General features: G+C 40.4%; 1 protein-coding gene across 2 annotated transcripts in view; it reads right to left on the bottom strand.

The window, feature by feature from the left end:
• PDE1C (phosphodiesterase 1C) overlaps window positions 1-25847 on the bottom strand; it is a 348343-nt gene that overhangs the window by 34501 nt on the left and 287995 nt on the right. For both annotated transcript variants that reach the window (XM_009273482.2, XM_019470534.1), the window contains 7 exons: window positions 22738-22839; window positions 21309-21429; window positions 18178-18259; window positions 12820-12940; window positions 11421-11596; window positions 6797-7096; window positions 3263-3337 (listed from right to left, as the gene is read on the bottom strand). In XM_009273482.2, coding sequence (XP_009271757.1) covers window positions 3263-3337; window positions 6797-7096; window positions 11421-11596; window positions 12820-12940; window positions 18178-18259; window positions 21309-21429; window positions 22738-22839 — 977 coding nt within the window. The remainder of the gene's footprint in view (window positions 1-3262; window positions 3338-6796; window positions 7097-11420; window positions 11597-12819; window positions 12941-18177; window positions 18260-21308; window positions 21430-22737; window positions 22840-25847) is intronic.

Here is a 25847-nt window from a genome sequence, read left to right as displayed (position 1 = left end):
CAATTTTCCATGCAAAGTGTTGAAAAGCAACTATTTCACATGGGAAAATCAGGTTTTCCAAAATGGTTTAATAATGTTCTATCCCACAGGAAACATTTGATGAACTACTTGTGCTGATGATGTCTCTGATAGGGCTGTGTCTTTATGTGGGAAATGGCAGCCCCATATCTCTTTTCTTGGAACTGAAAAAAAGGGAAGTGCTGAGTAACAAGCAGTATCTCCCACAGAAAAAAGCCAATAATATGAAGATTAGATTAACATGAGAAGGAGACTAGCCTACGTTCAAGGGACTTGCACAGGATTTTGAAGCAGTTAAGACCAAAATCTAAGGCATGACTGCAGCTTACATAGCCATCCTCAAGCTAGCTTTAAAGTAGTTGGCTTTGGGTACAGACAGACTCAGTCGTATGAAGCTCCTGCTAGATGCATACGTAGTTCCTTGCTGTCTCAGCGAGCCTGATCCCTGTTTCTGGGGGCATGCCCCCTTAATTATTTTTGGGTAGCTTCAAGGTAACTCTGACACAAAAGCTACATTTCACACCTGTGACTACAGTGTAGACATGTAGCTTCAATGCCTTCGTGTCCACATGTGATAGTTATTCTATGTGTCCCTGGCCACTTGGTTCCCCATGTAGTAGAAGGACAAATGTATTAGAAACATTTTGGCATGTATGTATTCCAATAACAAGATATTACAATAACTTCCTTTGTATATGCTTAAAAAGCAACTTGGACACAGATCCTGCAAAGATTTATGCAACATATGCTCTGCAGCTTTCTTCTCCAGGTGCAGGATGCCTGCGCAGTAGGACAGGGTAGCAGACTGACCTCAGCTGGGTACAGGGCTCTAGCTGATGCTAATGGGTGGTGGTGAGAAAGCTGAAGCCCTCATGGTAAATCTACACAAATGGGCACCTGTTTAATACAAATACACCCCAGCTACAGACTGAACAGAGGCTGTAAAACCCAAGGACCCTTGACCCTGCAAAAAGTCCAGGCTGAGTTTCACCTACCAGCAAACTACATGTGGTGAGTGCATTATAGCTGTAACCTCAATCTTTCTAACTCCCCCGCTTAATCTTTTTTTCCAGCATGTGAAAGACCATGTACTGGCACGTGAGAAAGCATATGTTCGGGTAAACATTTCAGTAGTCTGCAAACAGCTATGTATTATCCATGGATAATGTTCCTTTCTCCACATCCCTCACATGCCTGGTAAGGAGATGTGCTCTGGAGTGAGTAATGGGCAGAACAGGTTGTGCAGTATTTGTCAAAACAGAAGTGCCACCGTAGCACTTTCCTTTCTAAGGCGCATCATTCACAATTTTTCTCCTGATTTCTATCAATGGGATTGTTAGCTATAAGCTGTCTCTACAGCATCTGAATGAAAAACATTCAGCCTACAAATTGTCCTTGCATGGTTACAGTTGCTTATTCACTGTAATCAACTGGTCCTGTTGTATTGGTCTTTCCCCTAAGGTTATGAGCAGAACATTTTCTTACAGGAGAACGAACAGACATTAAATAAGTAACACCACACAAAGACCAGCAGCTTGCAAGGAACTAAATTCACACCCTCACTCTTCAAGTCAGCATGAAACATTCACTTCTTGGTCCTCTAGCCCAACTAAATAGGTGCCCCTAATCTTTCTGAGACCTTGAGAGTGCAGGCCTTCAAATGTAACCTGGTCCTCAAAGTTAGGGATTCCCGGGCAGCTCTCTTGGCTCGGCTGATGCTCCTGAGTCCTTCTAAAGAAGCCCCAGTCTTTCTGCGTCCACCTGGTCCTTCCAGGGCTGCAGCCTTCCAGCACAGCCGCTCCTCAGCCATCACCCACTGCAGTGGGGAGAGAAGCCATTCTGCCCATTATTTCTTCTGGGGCCTTGATAGTTACATACAGCACTGCACATATTCATGAACATCTGAAGAGTCGCATGTTATTTGAGTATTTGTACTTAATTTCTGCATGACCACAGAAAGAGTTGTGAATGGTACTTGTTCAAGACTGTTTTCCTGACAGACACTTGAGTTAAGTGTGTAAATAATATGACCTCTTAACAAAATAATTGAATTTTCCTAAACAATTGTTGCTAAGGGGCCTCTTTAACAAAAGTACATATTTATGTGTCTGAAATTAATACAAGCTTCTAGATGATTTTTTTTACATTTTTAGTTGAGGTATCACATTTTCTTCTTATTTATCACTTTGCTAAAGCAATAGGAATTTTAAGTAATTTCTTAAAAGGAAGCAATAAAAGAAAACATAGTATCATTCCAAACTGCAGTACTTACTATGAGGTTGTCTTTCTTGACCATCAAAACAAAGTACTGTATTATTTACATTTAGGAATAGCTGTGTTTCAGTGGGTTTCACTGAGACACGCACAAAGAAAATGTTAGCTCTAACATTTCTTTCCATTTATTTTGCTACCTCATACTTTAGCAATCGCTTTTGGAGCAACGTGGGTCCAGATACTATCTCAGAGCCCTGCGGTACACAGCTGAGGAGGTGCAAAAGAGTAAACATGCCATAGACCTTACAGCTGTTTTTCCACTTTGCTGGGGCTACTAAAACATCTGTGGACCTGTACTCTAGGCTCAGACTTGTTTGAAATTATTCCCAGATGCCCAAGAAACTGTCCTATGGCTTGGGATTGCTTCAGTTCAACAATGTTTCAGCAACATCCCTTTAATATAGCATCCTTCATAGGACCTCTATGCTGATGTGCTCACTCCTGCTTGCTTCCCACACCTGTGGTTTGACAGTGCTTGGCAAATTCCCCCTCAGACAATAAAGTCAAGAAAGCTTTGTGTTTGTATTGGTGCAGGATAACATGCAATCATGAAAAACAGGGACACCTTGTGCAGGTTTTTTCTTAGCTCTGTTTTTTGCATTTCCCATGCAGCCTGTCCTAACAGAGAGCAGAATACAGCCCAAAGAAAGTCAGAAGGATAGAACCTCACAAATCCGCATTTCCTATTAAGCAACTCTAATAATCCAGGATTTTTCTTGTAGGCACTGCACAAAAATTGATGGATAAGGCTTACCAAAAGAACAACTAAGTGGTACTAGGCATTATGTGAAAGGGATGATTTTCCCCCAGAATGCCCCAATGGCTTTTGTCAAGTGTAATGACTGTTTCTGTTAAGTCTGTTTCTGGTTACCACACAATTTTTTGGTTTTAGAATAAACTGCGGATGTTTAGGAAACAATAGATTGCATATAAAAATGGGTGACAAAATGTAATAAAATGTTGTCCTTACCATCTGTTTTCTTTGATTCATCCCCCACACTAGACTGATCTTTTTTGTCCAACTTATTGTCTTCCTTTAATTCACCTAGAAAGAAGCAATTAGAAACGCTATAAGCATTTTAATGCAGACTGCAGTTTATTAATGCCTGTAACTCAATCAAATTGCAACATCCAAAGGAGATGTTCCTTAGGATAAAAGGTCTGAATTCACAAGGAACTGGATTAACACATTTTCATAGAATAAAGCACCAGACAAAATTTATCCAACTCCTACAGAAAATCAAGCTTTACAATCTACTTTTAAATTTATTCTAATTGTTAACACCTTTTTAAGTGCACAGGCAAACTCATACTCCCTCTGGTTGTACATAGGCCATTAAAAACCTGAGAACTACCTTCATTTCAAATTCAGGACTCTGAGACGTTTATGCTTTTAAAGGACTAAGACCCTGCAAGACTTCATCATAAGTCTCTGCTTTAAAGAACCAACTTAGATATCCCAACAGTCCCATATAATTTTGTCTTACTTTCTCTTACAAGTTTCCTTTATCCACAAATTCATTTGGGTTGCTCCTTTGATGACGGTATCAGGGAACAAACAATCATCCTAGCATTGATCACTGGCTTGAGAGTCTCTATAGCAAACCAGGAAAGCAAGGCCTTTGGCAGAGCAACGGTTGATGCAGAATGAAAATGGCAGCTTGAGCTGGTGCGTATTTTATGAAGCCAGCAAGGTTAACCAGAGTCATTCTCATTTTCTGTCCTTTATTAGTCATACAGCAGAGCACATCAGACCCTCCCAGACCATCCCTTCATTGGATGAGAATGCCAAATGCAAGATCAAATGAAAAATAACTTATAGGGAGAGGTCTAGCAGAACAGGGCTCTTTCAGCTGCAGTGTCCAAACAGCAGCAAAGAAGGTGTCCTTCCTTCAGATGTCCAGAGAAGCAACAGCAGCCTGCCCAGGTAGGAACAGGCAGCTTGTCCCTTCCCCCTGGAGGGGTAGCAGTGAACTTGTGACCCACACCTCAACACAAAAAGCTGTAAAAGTCTCACTTCAGAATCTTGTTAATGTGAGGTATGTTACAGGGCTGTATTAAAGTAATGCTTATTCCATTTGTATTACTATTTTTGTTACTATAACGACTTCACAGTTTCTGGATCAAGGTTATAGGTATTATATGTTAAAGAGGATCTGATCTGCCTTCAAAATAGTCATGGCCAGTGGATACTTATTTTTGGAACAGCTCAAAAAAAGAGAAATTGTAGAGAAGCAAAGTCTCCCTCTTTCACATTCGTGCCCTGACCACTAGAATGTTTGTTATTCTTGGATGACAGAGAATTGATCTCTCTCTCCAATTAAGTTTCATTATAGTATAAAAGAGGAATGGTTTTCAAATATTAAAATATTTAACAAGATGGAAAAAACATGTCCTGTTCAGTTCCCATTCAGAGCCAAAACTTCTCATTTTTTTCTTCCTAAGCTCACTGTGGGTGAGAGAAAAATGAAAGCAAGATGATACAGGACAAGCAGCAACCTCCTCAGCTGATCATATTGCCACTGACTTGGGGTCCTTGAACAGAGAGGTATGAGCAGCTCCAGGGAGAGTTGAGGTTTCTACTTGATGAAGGTGGCCTCTAAAAGAAGGACACTGTCTTCAGGAAATGAAATGAAAATGTATCTAGCGAAGCACAAAAGTCTTCTCGCATTTCCTCCACCATCGTATGGCTGATGGTAATGATGAGCTAATAATGCTTTGTTTGACCATTGCATAAAGAAGTTGCTTGGCCCTAAGCGCGTGCAGGAAAAGATGATGAACACCCACACATACGTTATTTCACAGTTTGATCTCTCCGAGAAAGCACACGGGCAGCGAGTGACTGAGAGAGATTTCAAACTCGTCTGACAACACAATTTCTGAACTTTCATTGAATATAACTTATTATGAATAGGGGACTTTTGAGTATTGTAATATCTACCCTGCCATACTGCCAGCAGCGGAGCAGAATCATGATCATAATGATCTTTTTGAAAGGGATTACAAAGGCAGAGAAATAATAAGGCAAATACTTTACAATGAGATATTAACATATAGGCGTAAAGGAAGCTGTGGTGAACCAGAGATATGAATGTTAAGATTTCATCAGTCTCCAAAGGCTCTGCGGTGGTTGTACCTCATAAAGGCCTTTTCCCATAAATTAAGGAGCAGAATTTTTTTTCCTGAGGAAGACACTAATTTTCAGAAATCATTATAATTCTTTTCAAAGCATTTTTGACACCTGCAGCAGAGAGACATTGCAGAAAAAGGTACTGTCAAAATCACTAGAGCACACTTAACCCCCGTATTGTTAGAAGCATGTAAAACAAAGGTTGTCAGAAGAAAAGTCTGATGCAGTCTAACTGGGATTTCATATGTCCCCAACCTTTTTGTCTCCTTGGGGGCCCCATTCCTATTCACCCACGTAACACTGCCTGAAGAAAAATCCCATACATAACAGAGCATGACAGCTCGGATCCCCATAGTCCTTCCAATCTAAAAAAAACCTAATGATGAAGGGATCGCTGGGAAAGGCCAGCAGCCAAGTCAAATACATGAGAATCATATCAGGAATGTTTTAAACAGGATTTCTGCCTCTGCTGCCATCTAAACTCACTGCCTGAGCCTAGGACTTTCAAGGCCTGTATGCTCACTCAGACTTTTTCTAAGAGGATGCTTCTAAGTTTTTTGCTGGTTTTGGACTGACTAATACTAGCCAAGTTTGTGACAAGTCACATGTGGCTGTACTGCCATTTTTTGATAACGGCTTCAGGGAGCAGGAGCTGGGGAGGGAAAGACAGTGAAATGGCCAAGAGACCACTGATCTGTTCTCATGGATCTGATTTTTTTTTTTAATGTTTAATGCAATTTTCAAACATTTTTCCACCTTTTTTGGGTGCAAAATGTGATTCTTATTTTAACTCAGTTCTATAGCAAGTTGAAACACTGGAATAAAATTTCTGACAAAAAAAAATCTCCATAAAAATGCTGATGACTGCCCTAATAAAAAAAATGAGCAAAGGAAGCATAAATAAAATAACTCTTAAAAACAGAGAGGGGGAAAAATCCTCTGTCCCAAAACATATTTATATCTGAGAGTCAGTTCAAAGATACCTTTAATTGCCTTAAAAAGAGTTTATAAGCTAACTTTGGCTTTTCCTCTGTCCGTTACCCAAGCAATGAAGCTGTTCATTGAACCAAAAATATTTGTTTCAGCTTTTAAGTGTGTATCGTAACAGGCTGCTTCATTTCCAGGAGAAAAGTAATTTTTTCCTTTCCTCCAAAAGTGGCAAGCAGGTATGATGAACCCCATCATTTATGGAAGAACACTACTTGGGAGTTAATTTACAGATTCCAGTTCCCATATGCAGGTGACTATGCCAACGTCCAAGAAGAGGCTCTGGGCCCAGGACATCCTTTTTCAGGACATCAGGTACCCCCACCACTGAGGTGAGATACTGGGTTTAGGGCTGGATTCACATTTCAGTGGAAGGAGAAAACTCACCGTTCTGGACATGCTGTTTCTCTTCTCCCATTGCATGATGACAGTCTGTTCCCTTATCTGTCCTAGGTGCGTTTTCCCCTTGAGAGGCTTCGTGTTTGTTCACCCCAGTTTGCCGAGTCCCATTTACATGATTTTTCTTGGAATCTGTGCTTTTGTTTTCCCCAGGATTTGGTTCTTTGCTGTTCTCTGTCTTTGCTGCTGTGGCATCTTCAGCTGGCTTCTTCTCATCCTTTTCATCTGTTTTCTTTTCATCTGTTCCCTGATGAGCATTTTCCTCTGCTTCTTTCTTAGCTTTTTCTTCTGCATCCTCAGCAAAGAGAGAAGCAAAACGAGAAAAGAAATCATGATTATCAGTCAATTTGACAAGAATGATGCAACTCACACATCTAAATCTACTTCAGCTTTTTACATGCAAACAGCTTTTACTTAGATAAATGTAGGAATTGACAAGGGAAAAAGAGCACAGGAGAATATTTAAGAAAGTATTCTGAAAAAAACCACCCCATGTTGCCCTAAATGTACATTATGTGCATGTCCTTTTTTTACCATATAAGGTTCACCTTTGAAAATGTTCCTCAAAATTCTTAAAAGGCAAATTAAAAAGAGATATTAGCTATTGAAGGCTCTAGGGGTGCCAGGGTTAGTTTCATTTTTGACACACAACAATCAGTCAAACGACATTCAGTTTATCTCATACCGTACCATGTAACTCTAAGCACATAAAAAGTCTTGGTTCTTTGATATCTACTTTTTTTCCTTCTTGTTCCAGGTTGCTTCCAATGCCAGCTTCCTAATCTCTTCCCTTTCACTTACCGTTATCCTTTCTTTATGGCTCTGTCCTTTCTTGGCAGACTAATATATTGCTACTAGTACTTGCCCTTCCATCCCAGAAAGTCTTACAGTCAATCACAAATATGCAAAGGTATAAATTAAAAAGTGAGTGTTGAACAACAGCAGCATCTCAAAATATTGTCATTCCAAAAAAAAAAAGTTCACAGAGAAGCCAATTTCCCCCATTCAAGATACTGCTCTTGTTCTTATCCAAACCTGGGGTCCTGATGCAGCACGCACTTACAACATAGGTTGCAAATTACTTTGGCTCCAGGTGTTGAGACCACTACATTTCTAGCCCAGGTCGGGTACAGCACACCCCCCCAGACTCAGCTGCAAAGGCTCTGTGTGGCTTCCTGCGTCACACTGGAAAGCAGGACAGAACAACCCTCAGCGCAGTCCTCAAGCTAATAAACCCATCTGGGTGCGCACAGACTCTGGGCAGAGACTCCATAATTTTCTCCCCCTTTTCCATGATCAATAGAGAATAAATCTGTAGAAGCAGCTGAGTAGCTCAACACACACTCAGTTTGGAAGCTGCAAGCTTATGCAGCTTCAGAGCATATCTATATCCATACCGAGTCTAAGCATTCAGATGTGACTGCTCTATGCCTGTATTCAAGGCTTTTGGGTCGGCAATATCCCAGCCCACCCATCACCCCATCATGGACAACCAACTGCACTTTAATTGTGATAGGAATCACAAATAGATGTATCTCCTGGTTTCTGAGAGACTGTGTAAGCTGATGAACAGACAAACAGATCCTACAAAACACAGAATAAAGTCTACCTTGGTCCTATGGAAGCATTCTTGACACCTGTAGGGAAGATGTTTTGCTCCTTACAGGAGCAGGGTCTTGGCCAGTGAATAAAAATTACAAAAGAATTTCTAAGTGTCTTGACAAATACTTCTTACGAGTGAATCAGAACTGGTTTTGAGAAAAATGTACCGATGGGATACAAGAGAGAAAGGGGGAAAGCCGTCTTTATAAGAAATGCCAATCTATATTTCCTTGCCAGCAGCTAACTAAAGTTAATTAATTTATAAATTAATAAATTATGCTCACACAAAAATGTAATTAAATTAGATATGAGCCTCCCTCACTTTATTAATCGTTCCTGAAATCTATGGTAGCTTCCATAGATAGCTCAGCTATGCATGTTGATATTTTCCCTGGAGTCTCATGGTATACAGGATTCCTCTCATTTGGGGATCTGAAAAAAAATGCTGCATTTTGCACCTGAACCACAGGAGAGAGATTCGGCTCAGGAGACTGGGGCTTGCTACAGCACCATTGGACAAGTGCCTCTTGTCAAAATTAGTGTCAGAAAATACTTTATCTAAATGGTGCTTTGCACATCAGGGTGTTTGATTATTCTGGTTTTTTAATTTGTAGCTATTTAATGATGATCCTTTAAGCAAAAAGAGATCAGTAATAAACCCACTTAATTTGCCCCCACAGTCCGAGAAATTTTCTATAAATACCACACTCAGGATAAAAACAGCTCACTGATGCTTCTAGGGACAACGCCATTACCAAAGGGAATACAGTATTCTACAAATCATTTAATAATAATAATAGTCATAGTAATAATAATAATAGATGGGTTTCCTCCTCTTCTGATCCCCAGTTGCTATTTGTTGTCAACCAACAGTTAAATGCTTTATCTGTCTTCTCTTAATAATTCTTTTTTTTATTGGCAGAGCATCTTGATGCATTGCAAGACACCGGTTTGACGGGGGTCAGCAATTTAATATCCTGCTGTGCGGCAGGCCCTGCTGCATATGGCTAAGGCAGGCAAGGCAGATGGAGCGGGGTGCAGAGACTTGCTGCAAGTCAGGAGCAAGACAGCAGCTGAGCAAAGGTTTTGATGTGAGGGCTCTGGAGTCCAAGAACAGTTCCTTAGTCCCCAGCCCATACAAAGGTATGCTGAGCCATACGTTTGTATAAATCCTTCAGGTTAAAAAAATATGCATGCACAAAGCACATTTAAAAGTTAAATAGCCAGAATCTATTATGATTGACTGTATATATTTGTTTTAGGTGAAATGTAAGATATGTTTTATTTATTTCCCCACAGGTCTCTCTTGCATATGGGATTTTTATCTAGTAGATCCCTAGCAGACAAGCAAATATGTACGGTACATGTTGAAATGAAATCCTTAAAACTAATTAACTGTATTGGCTTCATTCACTCAACACTCCTATACTGTGAGACACTGACCATGTTAAATGCTTTGTTTGGTTGGTTAGCTTTAATTTGTTTGGTCCACAAAGAACCGTGAAATAGTAAATACCAATTAAAAAAAATAAAAAGCTAAGAAAAGCCCCTGGCAAATAAGCAGATTTTGAATTATGTTTTTGTTTTCATTTTCATGGAATGCCTAGAAAGGCTTTTCCTGAATGGCAAGTTTTAGTCACAAATGAAGATTTAATTTGAATAATAATGTGTGCTTTCCTGCACCTTTAGACAGGCCTTTCAGTTGAAGAGGACCAATCTGCTCTGGCAAATAGGAGAGCTACGCCAAATCTTCCATCAGCCCTGAAGCCAAGGCCACATAACACATTAAAATCGAACTCCTTCCATTTACATGAAATACAACAACTCCATTAAATAAGGGTTTGAGTAACAAGCATTCAGCTCAGAGAAGAAATTGTATCACAAACAGTTTCATGAAGAAAAAAAAAATCAGTGATACATTCCTCCTTTTTTGGTTCCAAAGTTGGTCTAAATCACCCCAGGGCTCAAGGAGACCTTGGGCAATCATCCAGCCCCTGGAGGCAAGGGGCAGTTATACCTAAGTCGTTTTCAACAGATGGCTCTCATTAGTTCCGAAAGATCTCCAACAGTAGAGATTTGCCAATGTCTAACCTATTACCAGGTTATAATCACCTGCCAATTTTTTGTCCTCTTAACAGCCCAGGGTATTTGAATAAAAAAATAGTTTCCTTATTTTGCAGCTGCAGTAGTCTTCAGAAAACTGCTTTCAGCTATAAACCTTCTCAGCTATAAATGACAGTTATCATCATTTGCACTGCTGTACTCTGTATTGTCTGCAACTGGTCCATATGTTTCCTGAACTGCAGTGGCCAAAACTGGACACAGCACTACTGTGGGGGCCTTGTTACTGCTGGAAAGACAGGAAGAATGCCAGAGGGGTCTTAGAAGCAAGGTCTGTTTTGGGTTTTTTTGGTTTTGGGTTTGTTTTTTTGTTTTTTTTTTCAACAGCATGACAATATTGAACCCTGGTCAACTTGCAACCAACACAGCCCTCATATTCTTCTGAAATATTTGCAGTCCCTCCTAGACTGACGACATCATGAGCATTTGCAGCATAGTTCCCAATTCATTATCCAAGTTATCACCAGAAATACGAAACCAGCTGTGATTCCAGAATATCCTGTCCTTCTCCCCTGAACTATCATCTATACCTCTTTCAATCTTAACAGTGAACAACTGATAACCTATCTCTACAAATGCCGTTCCAGCTATTTTTGCACACACTCTGAGTCTGACTCATGACTTTAGGGGACCTCCCTCACAAATATTTTTTTTTCCTCCCATTGTCCACATCCTCTTCATTACGTACACTCACACCATGTAAGAAGAGTGTAAGGCACAGATGAGTCACAATGTTCCTATCTTTCTGAATTCAGTGTAGGTTGTTGACCTTGAAAAACAGATTCTTTCAAACTAATAGTGCTTACTTGGAGAATAATTTGATTGAAGAAGAGCTTGAAGAAGAGGTCAAAAGAATTTTTATTCTTTCACTAAGAAGCCTGGCTGTTACCTTTGGTGGCTTGCGATTTCCATTTCTCCCGGTTCTGCTGCACCACCTCAGTCCAGGTGGCTTTAAAACATTTGAAGTCCACAGTGAGTATGGAGCAGTTGAGTGAGGCACTTCCTTCGGACCCAGTGCTCTTGACACTTGATCTTTTAACTTCGGAGGGACTAATGCTATTCAGACTGGGACACAAGATCACAAAACACAGAAGAAATCAGTATCCCATACACCCAAATACAGCTAAGAAGAAATAACGACTGTAAGTCTAGATAACTTAACAGAGTCAACCAGGAAAAACAAAAACTAAGCTTGAATCCCTCATCCTCCCCTCCCTCCCTCCCACCCCAGGGCAACCAGTATTAAAGCAAACAGCACAACCTGAGCCAGTATTAGAAATAAAGGGCAGCTTTTCCCTGCTTATTTTTTGGTATGCATAGTCCCTAAGAAATAGAATCACTCAAAGTGTTGCCATTACCTTTGTTGTGCATCTTCACTCCCTAAATATTCATTGGAGAGTCAGACAATTCTAGAAATCAAATATGTCAAAGGAGGAGCCTCCTAAAATTCACCAATGGGAGCCATTAGGCACAGGACAGGAGGCCAGCCTTTGTCCAGGGCTTGGTGAGCTCAGCTGAGGCTGAAATCAGGCACTCATTTCAGTTACAGACCCTACAGTTGTCTTTCAAGGATGAACACTTCATTGTGCACATTTTAATAAAGGCAGCAAGATAACTGACATAGAAAGATACTAGTGCTTACTCTTTGTGTAACAGCCCAAGAGTAAAGAAGTCACTTGGGAGAGAGAATCCTGACTTGGTAGCTCTACTCGAGGGAGCACTAGCTACGTGGCATTTGAATCCCAAGACATGCCCTGTCCATGAAACTATTAAAAGAATAGTTTCTCTACAACAGCAGAGCAGGTTGAATGGGCCAAGACTCCTTACACCCAAACTCCAGGTGAATTCTGGTGGTACTTCACACATTTGTGTAACCCTAAATACTATCACTAAAGTGTGCTTATACTTCCCAGTCCTCTTTTGTATTTCAACCCCATTTATACTTCTAGACATGAAGAAATGAGTGCCTCCCAACGACTCCCTCTACCTTCTCTTTGACATTAGTGACTGAGAGCACACTAAAGTTCACCTGATTGCATGGCTACAACCATTTGTGCTCACTGCCTTTGGAGGCATGGCTCAGGTTCATGCCAGCCTCCCTCTTTGCCCTCCTCTGGGCTGGAGTTTCCCTGCAACAAAGTCACGTCACAAGGTGAGCTGTGGTGTTGGCAATGCGGATATAGGGCTTTAAGCCACATGGAAGACATATACTGTGGAGATGAAACCAGGGGAGTTGGGTGCAGTGGCACCATGTGCAGAGTGAAGGGTGAGGGCGCATGGTTATTCACCTGGAACGCCTGAACCCGGACATGCCAGAGCGGGAAGCTTCATCGATGAGTGGTGTCACAATCTTCTCGGTCATGTCAGTCAGCACAGTAAAAGTGGGTTCCACAATGAAATCAATGAAACCTGAGCAGAAACACAAGCAGAGTCAAGCAGGCAAGAGAAGGATTTATGTGGAGTCACTGCTTCAGTGATCACAGACAACCACGCTGTAAAAGACAGAGTAAAAAAAAAAAAATACCTTGAAAGAGGGATAGGCAAATACTAGAACAGGAAAATGGAGCTATGCATTAATCCCTGACCCAAGAGCCTGGATATAGCATGCAATAAAAGGTACCTACTTAAACACTGGAAAGAAACTGTGGCAAATCAGAATGTAAACAGATGCATCAGAACTTGTTTTATACAAGTTATAAGCCAAATTCCTAGCGGATTTGGATAAATTTAAGCCAAATTCCTAGCGGATTTGGATAAAACCCAGTTTCAAAGATGAACTCTCTAAAAGCAGAAAATTAATATAACAGTAATAATACTGGTAAGCTTTGCTGGTTTGGAGTTACATGCACACGTCCCTTACTGCGTATCAGTGGGTTGCTGTGAATATTCTCTCCTCAGTGCTCAGCCAGCTTGTTCTTGTTGATAATAAAACACATTTAGATGCTTTTACCCCCATTTTTTAATATAAGGAAAGGAAAAAAATAAAGGGCCAAATAATTTCTAATTCAGTATACAGTATACAGAGATGAATACCGCTCTGATCTGAATGTTGGGAAGGGCAGACTGAAGGGCCCTGTGGCCATAAGCTCATGAAATGAAAGAAAATCCAAGTTGCACAGAAAAAATGTGAGAGTGAGAAGCTTATAGTACCTTACATCTTCCCCTAAATTCTCACCTGGGGCAAGGGCTATTTCTTATGTTCATTTTAGCACTTCACTTAGCAAATTTCTTAGTGCTGCTGGTAGCCAAGAAAACAATGATGTCCTTAATCCCTCCTAATGCACATCGGGATTCAGGTCTTCCCCTACTGTTACAATTTTTAAAGATTTGGTAATTATCAACTATTAATTACACATTCATAATATTACCATTTCTCTGACTGGGTCATGATATGTTTCTACAACAGACCCTGGCAATTCTAGGTGACAACAGAACAATAAAAGGAGAAGAGACCACATGGTCCAGGCACCAGAATTCACAGATGCTTTGATCCACATCTTGAGTGCAAAGCAGTTCAGCATCCTTCTAGTTTTATTTCCCTCCCCTGATTTTTGCTAAATTTCTGAAACGATGGGTAAGTAAGTGTATTTTCATGCCTAGCCAAATTAAAAACGTTTCTTGCAAGTTCTCAGAATTTCATACTAACATTCTGTAAATCTGGAGAAAATATGCATCCAGTCTTATCTGAACATCTGAATCACGTGCCTCCATAACACTGAGACAGTGTTACCTATTCAAATTTAGGGAAAAAAGAACTCCCTTCCTCCCAGGGAGTTAATCAGAAATGTATGCAGTATAAAGCCACAACAGGAAATTGTGTGCTAGATCACAACCCAGATAATCCCAGCAAACTTCATACAATTTTTTAAAACACTGGAAATTGTACTGACTGAGAACAGTGTTAAGTGTGCCACAGGAATCCTGAGGACAATGAAAACTTGATTTACATATGCATGTGTCTGCCTGTCTATATGTCTCTTCTAGTCCCCTTCACTCAAAAGAATTTTTACCTCTTAATGATCAAAGAAACCCAAGCCATGGTACCTTGTCACTTCTGCTTGGCAAGTTATACCACTGCCATTTGCTCCATCACCACTAACAACCCTGAGACAGGCAAATCTCTGATACCAGATGCATGAGTGTGTCACTAACTTCAGCAGCGGGGTGGTGGGATCTGCTTCCTGAGATACTCGACATTCACACATAAACACAAGGTCCAGCTGTAAACATCTAAGAAACAAGTTTTCCCTGGGAGAAATCTTGCATCTCATCAACAAAGACAGGCAGAGGTGGCACAAGGGACCACAGGTAAACAAACTGAAAGACCTAGGAGAACTTTTCTTTGATAAGTGGTATTTTTTCCTCTATTCTCTGAATAAGTTATTCAACTATGTTATTTTGAAATGGGGATTATAATAAAGTTGGGAAACATAATCTGCTACCGTAGAAACAAAACCTAGGACTTTATTAATAATTATGTAACTTATGCCATATTGCCAAGTGCCTCCCCCACACCGTGTTCTCTCTCTTCTTACCTAAAGACACTGTGATTTAAATATGGTGATTTAGTTTGCTAATTAAAACCCCTGAATATCAAATAATGAACCTGGGAGTTTAAACCTATTAATGCTAATGACCATTTTATCATCCTTTTTGTTCTTCAATAGAATGAATGTGGTAAATATTTCTGTACCCCAGCGACTAAGATGATTTTACCAATTAACACTGCATGCTGAGGGTGGATTCCAGGCACGTGCCTAGCGTTCATTCATTCCACCTGAGGACACAACTTCATTCACCACGGCAAACACTGGCAGGAGGACAGTTCCCCCAAAGCCCATCAGCAAAAAAAAAAAAAAAAAAGAGAATCATCAGCATGCACTCATCAGCCTTTACCCAATGTTTTCTGAAGCTGTAATTTTCTTTCTTGCCAGCCAAAGGACAAAAATAAAAGGATGCTGCTACATTTATCAGCTGCAAAAGAGGACAATGACAACAAAGGCTGATCTCCAGTCAGACAAGCTTTCTACAGTCTGAGACAGAGAGAGAAGCTTTAACTGCTGATATTCTTCTTGGGAAATACAAATCTTGGCCTGGTTTTCTTTGCAGTTTGTTTGTCTCCCCCAGTCTGATAAGCAGCCTGACTTCTGGACATGAATCTCTTCTGATTTCTGTACTTCACTGTGGTACAGAAATATTTACCACACTCATTCTATTGAAGAGGAAAAAGGATGATAAATTGGTTATTAGCATTAACATTAATAGGTTTTAAAACTCAGGTTCATTACTTGATATTCAGGGGTTTTTAAATATCAATTTAAACTCTGAACAATTTCTTCACAAACTGAAGCAACAGGAGAGAGAGACATTCTTTCTTTTGAGGAAGCTTTTGCTGTTAGACTGCTTCATTTCCATGGAAAAAGTCCGTACTGCAAAACCTTCAGTCTGCATTTGTGAAAATCTTCTGTTAATAAAAATGCTTGCCCACTGTTGTTGCATCTGCAGTGACCTTAGGGCAGGAAACCAACAACTACAAACAAGTCGAGCCACCACAACAGGATTTCTAGGCTTTGTCCCTGACAGAACCAAGAGCACAATTTTATTTCACAAAGGGCAGAGGGTTTTTATTTGTGGGAACTGATGGCTGCTTGCTGCAGATAATAGCACGATTTAGAATTCAAGAAGAACTTACTTTTGCAAAGAAATGTAGTAATTACTATTCCAGGGAACAATTTGTTAAGGCTATTAATCAGGTAAATAAATGAACGTGAACAGATTATTTGTCTGAGAATCTAGCCTACAACTTTGAAAGCCTTACCTCAGCAGATAGCCAGAAATATAAGAGGTTTTGATTTAACAAAGGAGATGTTACAGAAAGACTCTGCCAATATATGCAGCAGACTGAGAAATGAAAATTTTATAATGTTAGGAGGCAAGATTTATAGAGAGCAGCCTATTAATGTCCATGGATTACTAAACTGCACAAATCAAATATAATGACAAACAGTAAATGACTAAATAAGGCTGCCTTTGCATACTGACGAGAGCCTCTTTTGTAAGTTGGAATTGTGTTGTTGGTTTAATTCATCATTAATTTTGCAGTGGCTTGACACAAGGGGCATCAGTGCAGAAGTTTCTTGGCTTTCCTGGCCTTCCTGAGCAAAGGAGCACAAAAGAGGACAAGGAAAACTGGTTTCCAAGCACACACAACCCTACGTAGAAGGATGCCGTGGGAAGCAGAACTCTTCTTCCTTGTAGGGAGTGAGGGACATATCTGAAAGCTGATAGAAGGGATGTGAAAGAGAAGTCTCTACATTCACTTCCCTCCACACCAGCCAGAGAGAGAGAGAGTTTATCTTCTCCCACAGCACAGCAGTAGGTGTAGTGTGCCCAGCAGTCCTCAACATGGGTTTTAGCTGAGACTGCAGTACTTCAAGTTTGCTGCTGCTTCCCTCCGCCGAGCTGCTGGCAGAACACAAATGTCCTCAGCAGCTGCACTGCGCTCTACACACGTTCCCGCTCTTCTGGGTTACCGTTGCAGAGGAGTAAACGCTACAAGTCTGGCAACCAGGCCAGGCTTGCATAGGGCTTTCAAGTTCAGATTCTTGGCTGAACTGTCTAAACTTCCAAAGCCAGAAAAATCTGGGATGGGGTCCCTCAGAGAATGGCTTGCCTAACAGGAACAATGAAATAATTTTAAACAGAAACGGCTCTTAGCCACAGATATGAATCTCAACTTTCCTAGGCTCAGGGATGTCTTTGTCTTGTTCTTTGAGAGAAATTTCATACTTCAAATTCTTCGTTTGTTTTCCTTTAATACATTCTCTCTCTTTCTGCTTCTGGTCTCAGTTCCCTCATTTTTAGGGTCCGTGTTATCTTTCTTCTGTTATTCCATTTGGCACCCTATTCTCCAGTTGAGGTTAGATCACATTCTTCTGTCTACTTCACTTACTTCCTAGGTATAAAAATCCACCCACAAATCCACCTTTTCTATTGTCTTTTTTTGCCCCCAGCCTCCTGAACAGTTTTACTTCACTTAGTCCCTCTTGTCTTCTCACCAAATACCAGGCTTGTTGCCTCATCTTTCTCCTACTTTTTCACTCAATAACTGGAGGAGAGGTAGAGAAAGCGCTGTTGGTGAGTCTGTAAAAAGATCTCCATTTCTGAATGGGTGGAGCAGAAAAAGTTTTGCTATTTGGTTGGCTTCAGTGAAAAATATTGGTTGGATTGAAGCGCTGGGAGGGAAAGGGTGGGAGGAATAAATGGAAAAACACACAATAGGTTTTGCCCAGGTCATCAAAGGGACTGACATTACATTTTCATATACGCCAATGATATCACAACACATTGCCGTGTGCACCTCATCTTCACAGCTCAGAAAACCATGGAGTAGTGTCATAACCAGGCACTGTAGTCATCTCTGCAGACACATCAGAGGTAACTTGGTTACTGCATGGAACCACCACCATAAATTTAATGGTTCCTCAGCTTTCAATTGTTGATCTGGGGAAAATAACACCATTGTGCTATATTTCTTCTCTTTAACATACTTCCAAATGATGAGAGATCACCATGATCTTAGCCCCACAGGGAGGAGTAAGTTTTGCTTTTAAGATGCTACTTTGCATGTACCAAAAGGGACATACCTATTTGAGACTGAGCAACCATAGTAGACTTGCGATCACACAGTGGAGAGAAGGGAAGCCCTAGTTCTGCTTCTTTGTCACCCTAAAGAAACAAAATTGAGAAGAAATTAGAAAAAGACAAGACACATTGCACTTCGATATCTTAGGTCATGACTGTAAAAGCTTCTCATTTTACTTTCTTTAATTAAGTTTTGATTTGGTTTTTTGTTTTTTTTTTTAACACAAATTGTGGAGAATTTGAGTCTGACTGGAAAAGTTGTAGTCCAAGAAGTAGTTGGTGAATTAAGCATCTTGATTCCAGTGAATCTTTCCTCAGAACTTTCCCTGCCTGCCTGGTACTTCTATGCATCAACTAAAAACCCACTTGAGCACAAGAATGCTTCTCACTGCAGTTCTCCAGAGAACCCAGCAGAACTCAGTTCTCAGAGCAAACCTTTCAAGAGAAAACATCAGTGTCAGTACTGATTTTTCAAGGCTTGCACTTCTTTGCATGTCTTTTTTAGTCTTTCAGATAAGGAATTCACATGTCATGGCTGGCCAGATGCAGATTACTTTTTTCTTCCAAAGGAAACACTGACATTGTCAACATTTTACGTAAGTGCTTAAGTACAAAAGTCCAAACACACTTTCCAGCCCTCAGAACTGAAAGTCCTTTTCTAACATCACAAGACGGTGCAGAAGATCAAGTGTTATAACCCCATTTTTTTCCAGTCTTTCAAGCTGTATATTCTCAAAAAGCCCTTTAATTTGGTTCAGTCACTCTATAACATATTGCTTTATGCTGAGAAGATACATAGGATGACATAGTTGCAATACTCCCCACCGAGCATTCAAATTTAAATAGCCTGTTAACTATACTATAGAATCAATTCCTTAACTCAGCAGCTCACTTTAACTGTGCTGAACTTCTTGCCAGTGTTCCAACTAATGTCAAATGGAGGCTAAAATAGCCAGCAAACTAATCAGAGAAAAACTTTTGTAGGCATAAGAAGAGCTGAATTCTTCTTCTCTTTGTTAATATAACATACATGAAATGGGGGCACAAGTCCTGTTAGAGTTTTGGGTGGAACAACAAGCAATAATATTCTTCTATTGCAGAACAATTCTGCTTTATGTTAGGAGTCTGATATACAAATATCAGGGTAAAACAGAAACCAAACACAGAAATATTTCGAAGTAATGTTCCTTTATTGTGTCTGCTGCATCTCTCAGGAAAAACATCTCTCAAAGCCAGCTCTTATCTAATCATCATTCTCCTCTTACTCCTTATGCCTCTTAAAATCCCCAGCGCCTAATTCTCTTTAGGAAGGAACCCCTAACTGCCTTTCTGACTGCTCAGAGAGATACTTGACTACTTCTAAGCTGTTTGGGCAGCTCCCTCATGGCTAGCTGAAGTGCATTAGTAAAACAAATTAATTCATGCAAGATGTTTGCTTTAAGAGATGCTCACCATAGCTGCTGAATGTAAAAAAACCAGTATTGTACTCAGAAGCATCATTTACAGCTACAGCATGGTTAGTTGGTGTAGGAAGACCTGTGTCACATCACAAAATACCTGGAAAGCAATAGGGTTGGGGACCTGTACTGATAGAGGTTAAGTCAGGCTTTATGTCTCTGCAGAGCACTAACAGAAAGGACAGGAGAGGGTCTGCAGGTGAAGAGCATAAGGAAATAAATACCTAATCTGAGGCCAGCCCAGTTTCTTATCACCATAGTCCCCTCTGGCTAGTGGTACTTCTCAGCTTGTGATAAGTGTGTGTGTTGTTTTTCTGTTGTCAGGTAGGGAAGTATTTATTGATCTAGAACTAAATTACTTCAATGAACACAAGTCTTCATGGTAAGCTTAGGGGTTTTCCTGAAGAGGGAATGAATACTGCATCTGAATTTGGAACTAGAATACAAGTTTTATATAAAGCTTTATCTAAAAGTGGAGGCATTTGTCATTCAAAACTTAAGTAGGATTTGTTGGCTGAAATGAAATTATTCTTATGAAAACACAAAACAATAATTTTGTCTTCATTACATGTGTAAAACAGATCAAAACTTGGGCTTTTTGTGGCCTCATATCTAGCTAATCTTAATTCCCTCACCAGTCTTTAGGGGACTCAGCAGTGGTGTATTTTAACACATCTAGTATAATTTTGAGCTAGAAAAGCATAAACATACACAGAGTTTTGCCTAAAATGTCTGTGAAAATCATCCTACTGGCATGACTCTCCTGTGTGGCAACACAGAGACAGCTGCAGGTATGATCTACGTGCTCACACCTAGTAATCCCATTCTTGGTTTGAAAAACAAATTAAAGGATTCATTTTAAAGCAAATTCTTGCAGTGTCCTTATTAAGAAGGGATTCCCAAAATGCCTTTAAAAACAGATGCCATTTAAAAAAATTGTTAAAACTTTTTTAAAATTGTCATATATTTTTCTTTTTTACATTCAGATTTACTATAAAACATGAAGTTACTGAATTTCGGAGGGAAATTAAGTACTTAGTTTTCTGCTTAGTTTAGTAATTCATATTGGTGAAAAGTATCCTAAACACTCCTAAGTGCTGTTTACTTTTACTTTTTTTTTTAAGACAGCTCTTTAAATGCTTTTAATTAATCACTTGGGGAGCTTATAGCTATCACACAGAGCTTAATGATTTGTCTAGATTTGTGGGTCTGTCAACAGGCGGTCCACTGTGAGCTATAAACTAGATCAGTTCACTTCATCTAAAGTAAGGGTAATGCATTTTTCACATTTTTTGAGCAATATAAGTACAGTAACAATATGTACAGTTCTATAAAGTACAGCTACCTAAATCTGTTTTCTATGGTTCTACAGCTAAGCAGAACATCACATATTCTATATTTTGGTAATTTGAAACACATATTAGCTTCCCAAATTAGAATTTCTACTATGTAGATAATGTCTGCATCTATAGGCAGTGTATCAGACACTAACTTCCCAAAAGTCATAATAGCCAGTGCTACTGGTGCCAGATGAGAAAGCTTCATATCATTTAGGAGGTTCTTGAGAAAATCAGAGAAGAAGGAAAAGGTCTGTGTTCGTATTTCCCTACTTCCTTGCCCAATCCCACACACTCCCTCTGTGCTGCAGAAATGCAGAGGAACTTCCCTGGCTTTACCTGTCTGAAGAACTCCTCTAGCAGAGACATGGTCCAGCGATGATGGAGATCCCAGGCCTTGGCTGGATGACTGATATCTGCTGTATGCAACAACAGTGATAAGGCTTTCGGCTTGTCAATTCTGAAAACCCAAAGGATCAAATAAATTAATTGTCTGCTCTTGCAGTGGAGAATGACAAAAATCTCACCTAAGCATGGAAATAAGGTCATTAGAATCTTTGGCCAGGATATTAATGGAATGATTTCTGCATTCATAAAATCAGACAACTATAAAAGATTGTCTCATTTCTCCAACATACACTATTCCTGTTGTAACAGAGACATTAAGAAGTGCAAAAAGAAACTTTGCTTAGCCTTGCTGAGCTCCTTTCCAGGCTTGCTTATCTGCACAAGCAGGCTTGAAGAGCTGCTGTGTTCCCCATTTCAGCTGGGCTGCATTTTATGCAGCTCAGAAGAGAAGTTGGTCCCTACCATCTTACTGTAGTAAACAGGATCTGATCTCAGGGGCACAGATGAGTCTACACAGTAGTTGATAAAAGTTTCACTGCCAGAAAACTAGTGTGAGGTCAGAAGGGGATCCTTGCACCTGGTTCCACAGAACAAAAAAGGCTGGCAATTTCTTAAAATCATAACCTGAGAGGCTAGCCCAAGAACCCAGTAAATAACATTTACTTGGGATGGGTAGTCTCGTTTTTTAATTCCAGCTTTTGACTGTCTGAAATAGCTGGAAGAGTTGTAGCTTCTGAGAGGACCAAGTGGCTAACCACACTCTGGTCTGATACGGGTATAGTTCTGGGAGGCTCTGGACGGACCTATGTCCAGGGTGAAAAAATGACCATCACTTAGAGCTTCCTGCAGTATAAAAGGAGTTTTATGGGGAAGAGCTGTGGACAAAATATTACAGCTCCCAGTGGCGTACTGGGAAGAAGAAAAGGCTTTCCACATACTGCTCCATCTGTTATTTTCCAGTCCTTCCCTCAGTGGATCTCAAGTTGTTTTCATCTGTCCTCTAGTTATGGAGCAGGCCCCTTGCAGAGGTGGCAGCTGATACCGTCTTCAGAAGGGCAACGTGTAAGTTGTGTTCTGCAGATCTTATAACCTTGAGTCATACTCAAACTGTAGAGGTCACTCAGCTGGATCATGTCCTTGATGTTACTCTGATACGCAAAGGGAAATGCCCAAGGAGGCTTATCCCAACATGGTGACCTTTTCAAGCTTTGGTCCACCAGCACAGAATAGAGATGTGTGTATAGGGGGGTGCCAGTCCACTCTTAAGTGAATTCATTCAAAATTCAACAGCAGAAAAAGAATCAATGTGGACATCAAAGAGAGTGAGGGCCTCTGGAGAGGTGCTTTTGAAGTCAAACACAATGGCAAAACACCAGCTGAAATGCAGCCCCTCGCTGCACAGTGTTGTAAAGTGACTCACCCTTCTGGCTGCTGCAAAGCATTCTTCATGGCTTTGATTTGCTGGAAGTGACAGGACATATCGGTGGCCAACACCATCTCAATCACTAGAGCTCTGAATTCCCTTTTGGATGGCATCATGATGAGAGGAGCAAGGAAAGAGAAACACAAAAACCAGCATCAGACACACTCCAGCTTCTTTTGTTGTCTATCTGCAAATTATTGACACTACTTCTGCCCTTGTGTGTCACTCTTTCCATTATCCCTCTTTCAGGGACGGGGAAGAGGATGAATGATTTTCTACACAAACGCAGGAGTGGGAGGGCTGCAAATTAAGCCAGGTGGCTAATCCTTGCTAAGAGAAATCCTAGACGTTTTTTGAAGAGCGCATTAGTATTAGTATTCATTTTCCAATTAAGCATGAACCTCTTAAATTGATTTCTTTTATAAGGCATTCTTAAAAGGAAGTAAAAAGACTGTTTAAAGCCTTGGCATGAATCAGATTAACCTTTGAATCTGAACCTCTATGCAATTGACTGAAACTGGTCAATACCTATGTTGAAAGTTTAGTCATATTGTTAAAGGAAAAACAGCGTGTTAAAAAAAATCTAGTATATATGATGCATATATGCAGTCAAGACCTTTGAGAACGTGCATTACTTCCCTGATATTATTCATTTAAACTATTCCTGTATGAATTTTTGTTAAGCAAACTTGTTTAGGATCCAGTTGAAATTCCTTTGAAGACAATATGGATGTCCTAGAGATTTTAAAATATCAGAACATTCTGATCTAGCACACAATACAAATTTATTTTCTCTTTCTCTCAGTTCAGCTATCCACAGGTTAACAGAGGTAGAACAGCCCAAGGTTAGCATAGCAGCTCAGGATTTAGGAGATTGAGAAATAGGTCACCTTTCATTTAAAAATAAAAGTTACCATTCTTCTTTTCATGAATGTTTCATGAAGGACATGGTCTATTTTGAGCATGTCTCTTTTGCCTCTGGTGGCTGTGCTCAAGTTCCAGCCCCAGGCCACCACTGTGTAGAGACCCAAGACTGCTGTGCTTACCCCGTACCAAGGGTGGCACGTAATTAGTTCCCCCACCAGGAGTTGTGCACACACGTTAAGATGGCATCAGCTGGCCTCACACTTCCCTCAGTATACCCACCTCCTCCTCCCCACCCTTATGTACAATCAGTTGCACAGCCAACAGCATTCAAGATGACGACATGGTGGCTAAAAACAAACTTATTTTAAATTATTTTGGATCTTTTCTTTTTGCCAGTCCTGGTCAGTTCCCTGGTCTGGTTCATTCCAAACAGTACAAACCTCTCTGTCAATATAAGCAAGAGAGGCAGGAGAGGAGAACCTGAATGCATAGAAACAAACTTTTACAAGAAAAGGGTGTGGGAACAATTAGTGCTTGGGATTATTCCTGGGAAACAGCAGACACTTCACTACGTCCTCTGGAGTACCATTCCATCATAACGGTCTGCATGGGATACTTTGTGCGTAGCTTATTACAGTAGGAATACAAAAGCAAAGGGCTCAGCTCAGGCAAATAAGTCACTGACTTCAGTGCCAGCATGTCCATACGCTCACAAGCACACAAATCCTAGTTTCTCTTTTATAGATGTAAGTCTGGAATATGCCCATTCTCTGGCCTCTGCACACATTTCAGAACATCGTTTCCTCTGAAACAGAGAGGAAAAATACTTCAGAGACATTAAAAAAGAAAGTATTTTAATACTGAAGAGTTCTTATTTGTCACTTCAAACATCGGGCAGCACAATAGCAGGTGACTGTGGAAGGTGTGTGGACATAGATAATTTACTGGACGTAGGTAACGCCTGAGAGAAAACCTCAAAAGACGTACGCTAGAGGATGATGGGTTTGTGCATTTGTTGCCAGGTTGAGATAAGGCTGAAACACATTACAGAGAGAATTGAAGATAGATGTTTTTCCATTTCTTGGTTTTGCTTCTCAGTCAGACCGGAGCCTGGGACAGACGTAGCTGTTACTTTTTGCTCTGACCAGCTTTAGCACTTTGTTTCTGCAGTTGTCTTCAAAGTCTACACAACACACTACGGTGCTGCAGTCTGCACGCTGCATAGCAGCCCTGGCTAAATAGGCCCCAGAAACTGTTTGCAAGAGGTGTTTCCACTGCGGTATCACTGGACTATATTTAACGATGCTAACAATGCACAAAAGCCTGTTAATGTTTTACATGACACACTTTCAGAGTGATCTGTCTTCCAGCTGGGCTGAAGGCCTTTGTATCAGAGAAGCATAGTATATAAAAGCAGAGGAAAAGCAAGTCAACTGAAATAGGCTCCTCTTCTTTATCTTTAAGAAAACATATTTTACAATCTCAAAGAACAAATGAGGTAAGAGAAGAGGCTGCGCTACTTTCAAATGTCTACACGTTGCTGTGAAACTGTGCAGAAGTACAGCACTGAATACGTAGGCTTCATAAATATTATTATTTTTGACGTATGGTGGAGAGGCAGGCAAATTCAGCTCTCACTTCCAGTGTTACCAGTGGGATTAGAAAGTCAGAGATCCCCCTGGTATTTCTGCAATATCTTCTTCTCCTTTATTCCCGATGATTCAAACCCAGTTTTGTCTTCAGGAAGAAGTTCGTGAAGAACCAAAGTTAACTCACTCAAATAGTAATTGTCCTGAGTGATTTATTAAAAACTTGACTCAAGAAAAATTATCCAAAAAGGAAGGAGGACTATACCTCTATAATCTATCAGCTATATCACGATGATATAGGCAGACACGGCCTTGAGCTAAGCTCCTCCAGAGAGTCACAGTTGCACCGGGCTAAGTATTCACAAGCATGCTCGTATCAGAACATTTTCCAATAAAGATAACTTGCCTATCAACTCAGGCCAAGGAAACGTCCTAGAGACAATCTGCCCTATGACCATTAAGAGCTAAACCTGTATCTCCTGCTTTATTCCTGGTCACGCGGCATCATGGCAACAAGTATGGTATGAATATAGAAAAGGCGTCCTGAGATCTCCATCACCCAGAATGGTTTTCATTACATGAAAATGACAGTGCTCGTCAGCACCTCCCCCACACCTGCACCGTCTCTCTCTGTCACCTCAAAGCCAGCAA

The sequence above is a fragment of the Aptenodytes forsteri genome, unplaced genomic scaffold (assembly GCF_000699145.1).
Source record: "Aptenodytes forsteri isolate BGI_AS27 unplaced genomic scaffold, ASM69914v1 Scaffold270, whole genome shotgun sequence".
NCBI lineage: Eukaryota > Metazoa > Chordata > Aves > Sphenisciformes > Spheniscidae > Aptenodytes > Aptenodytes forsteri.
The sequence above is the reverse complement of the archived record's forward strand: the minus strand, read 5'-3'. Positions and strand labels throughout refer to the sequence as shown.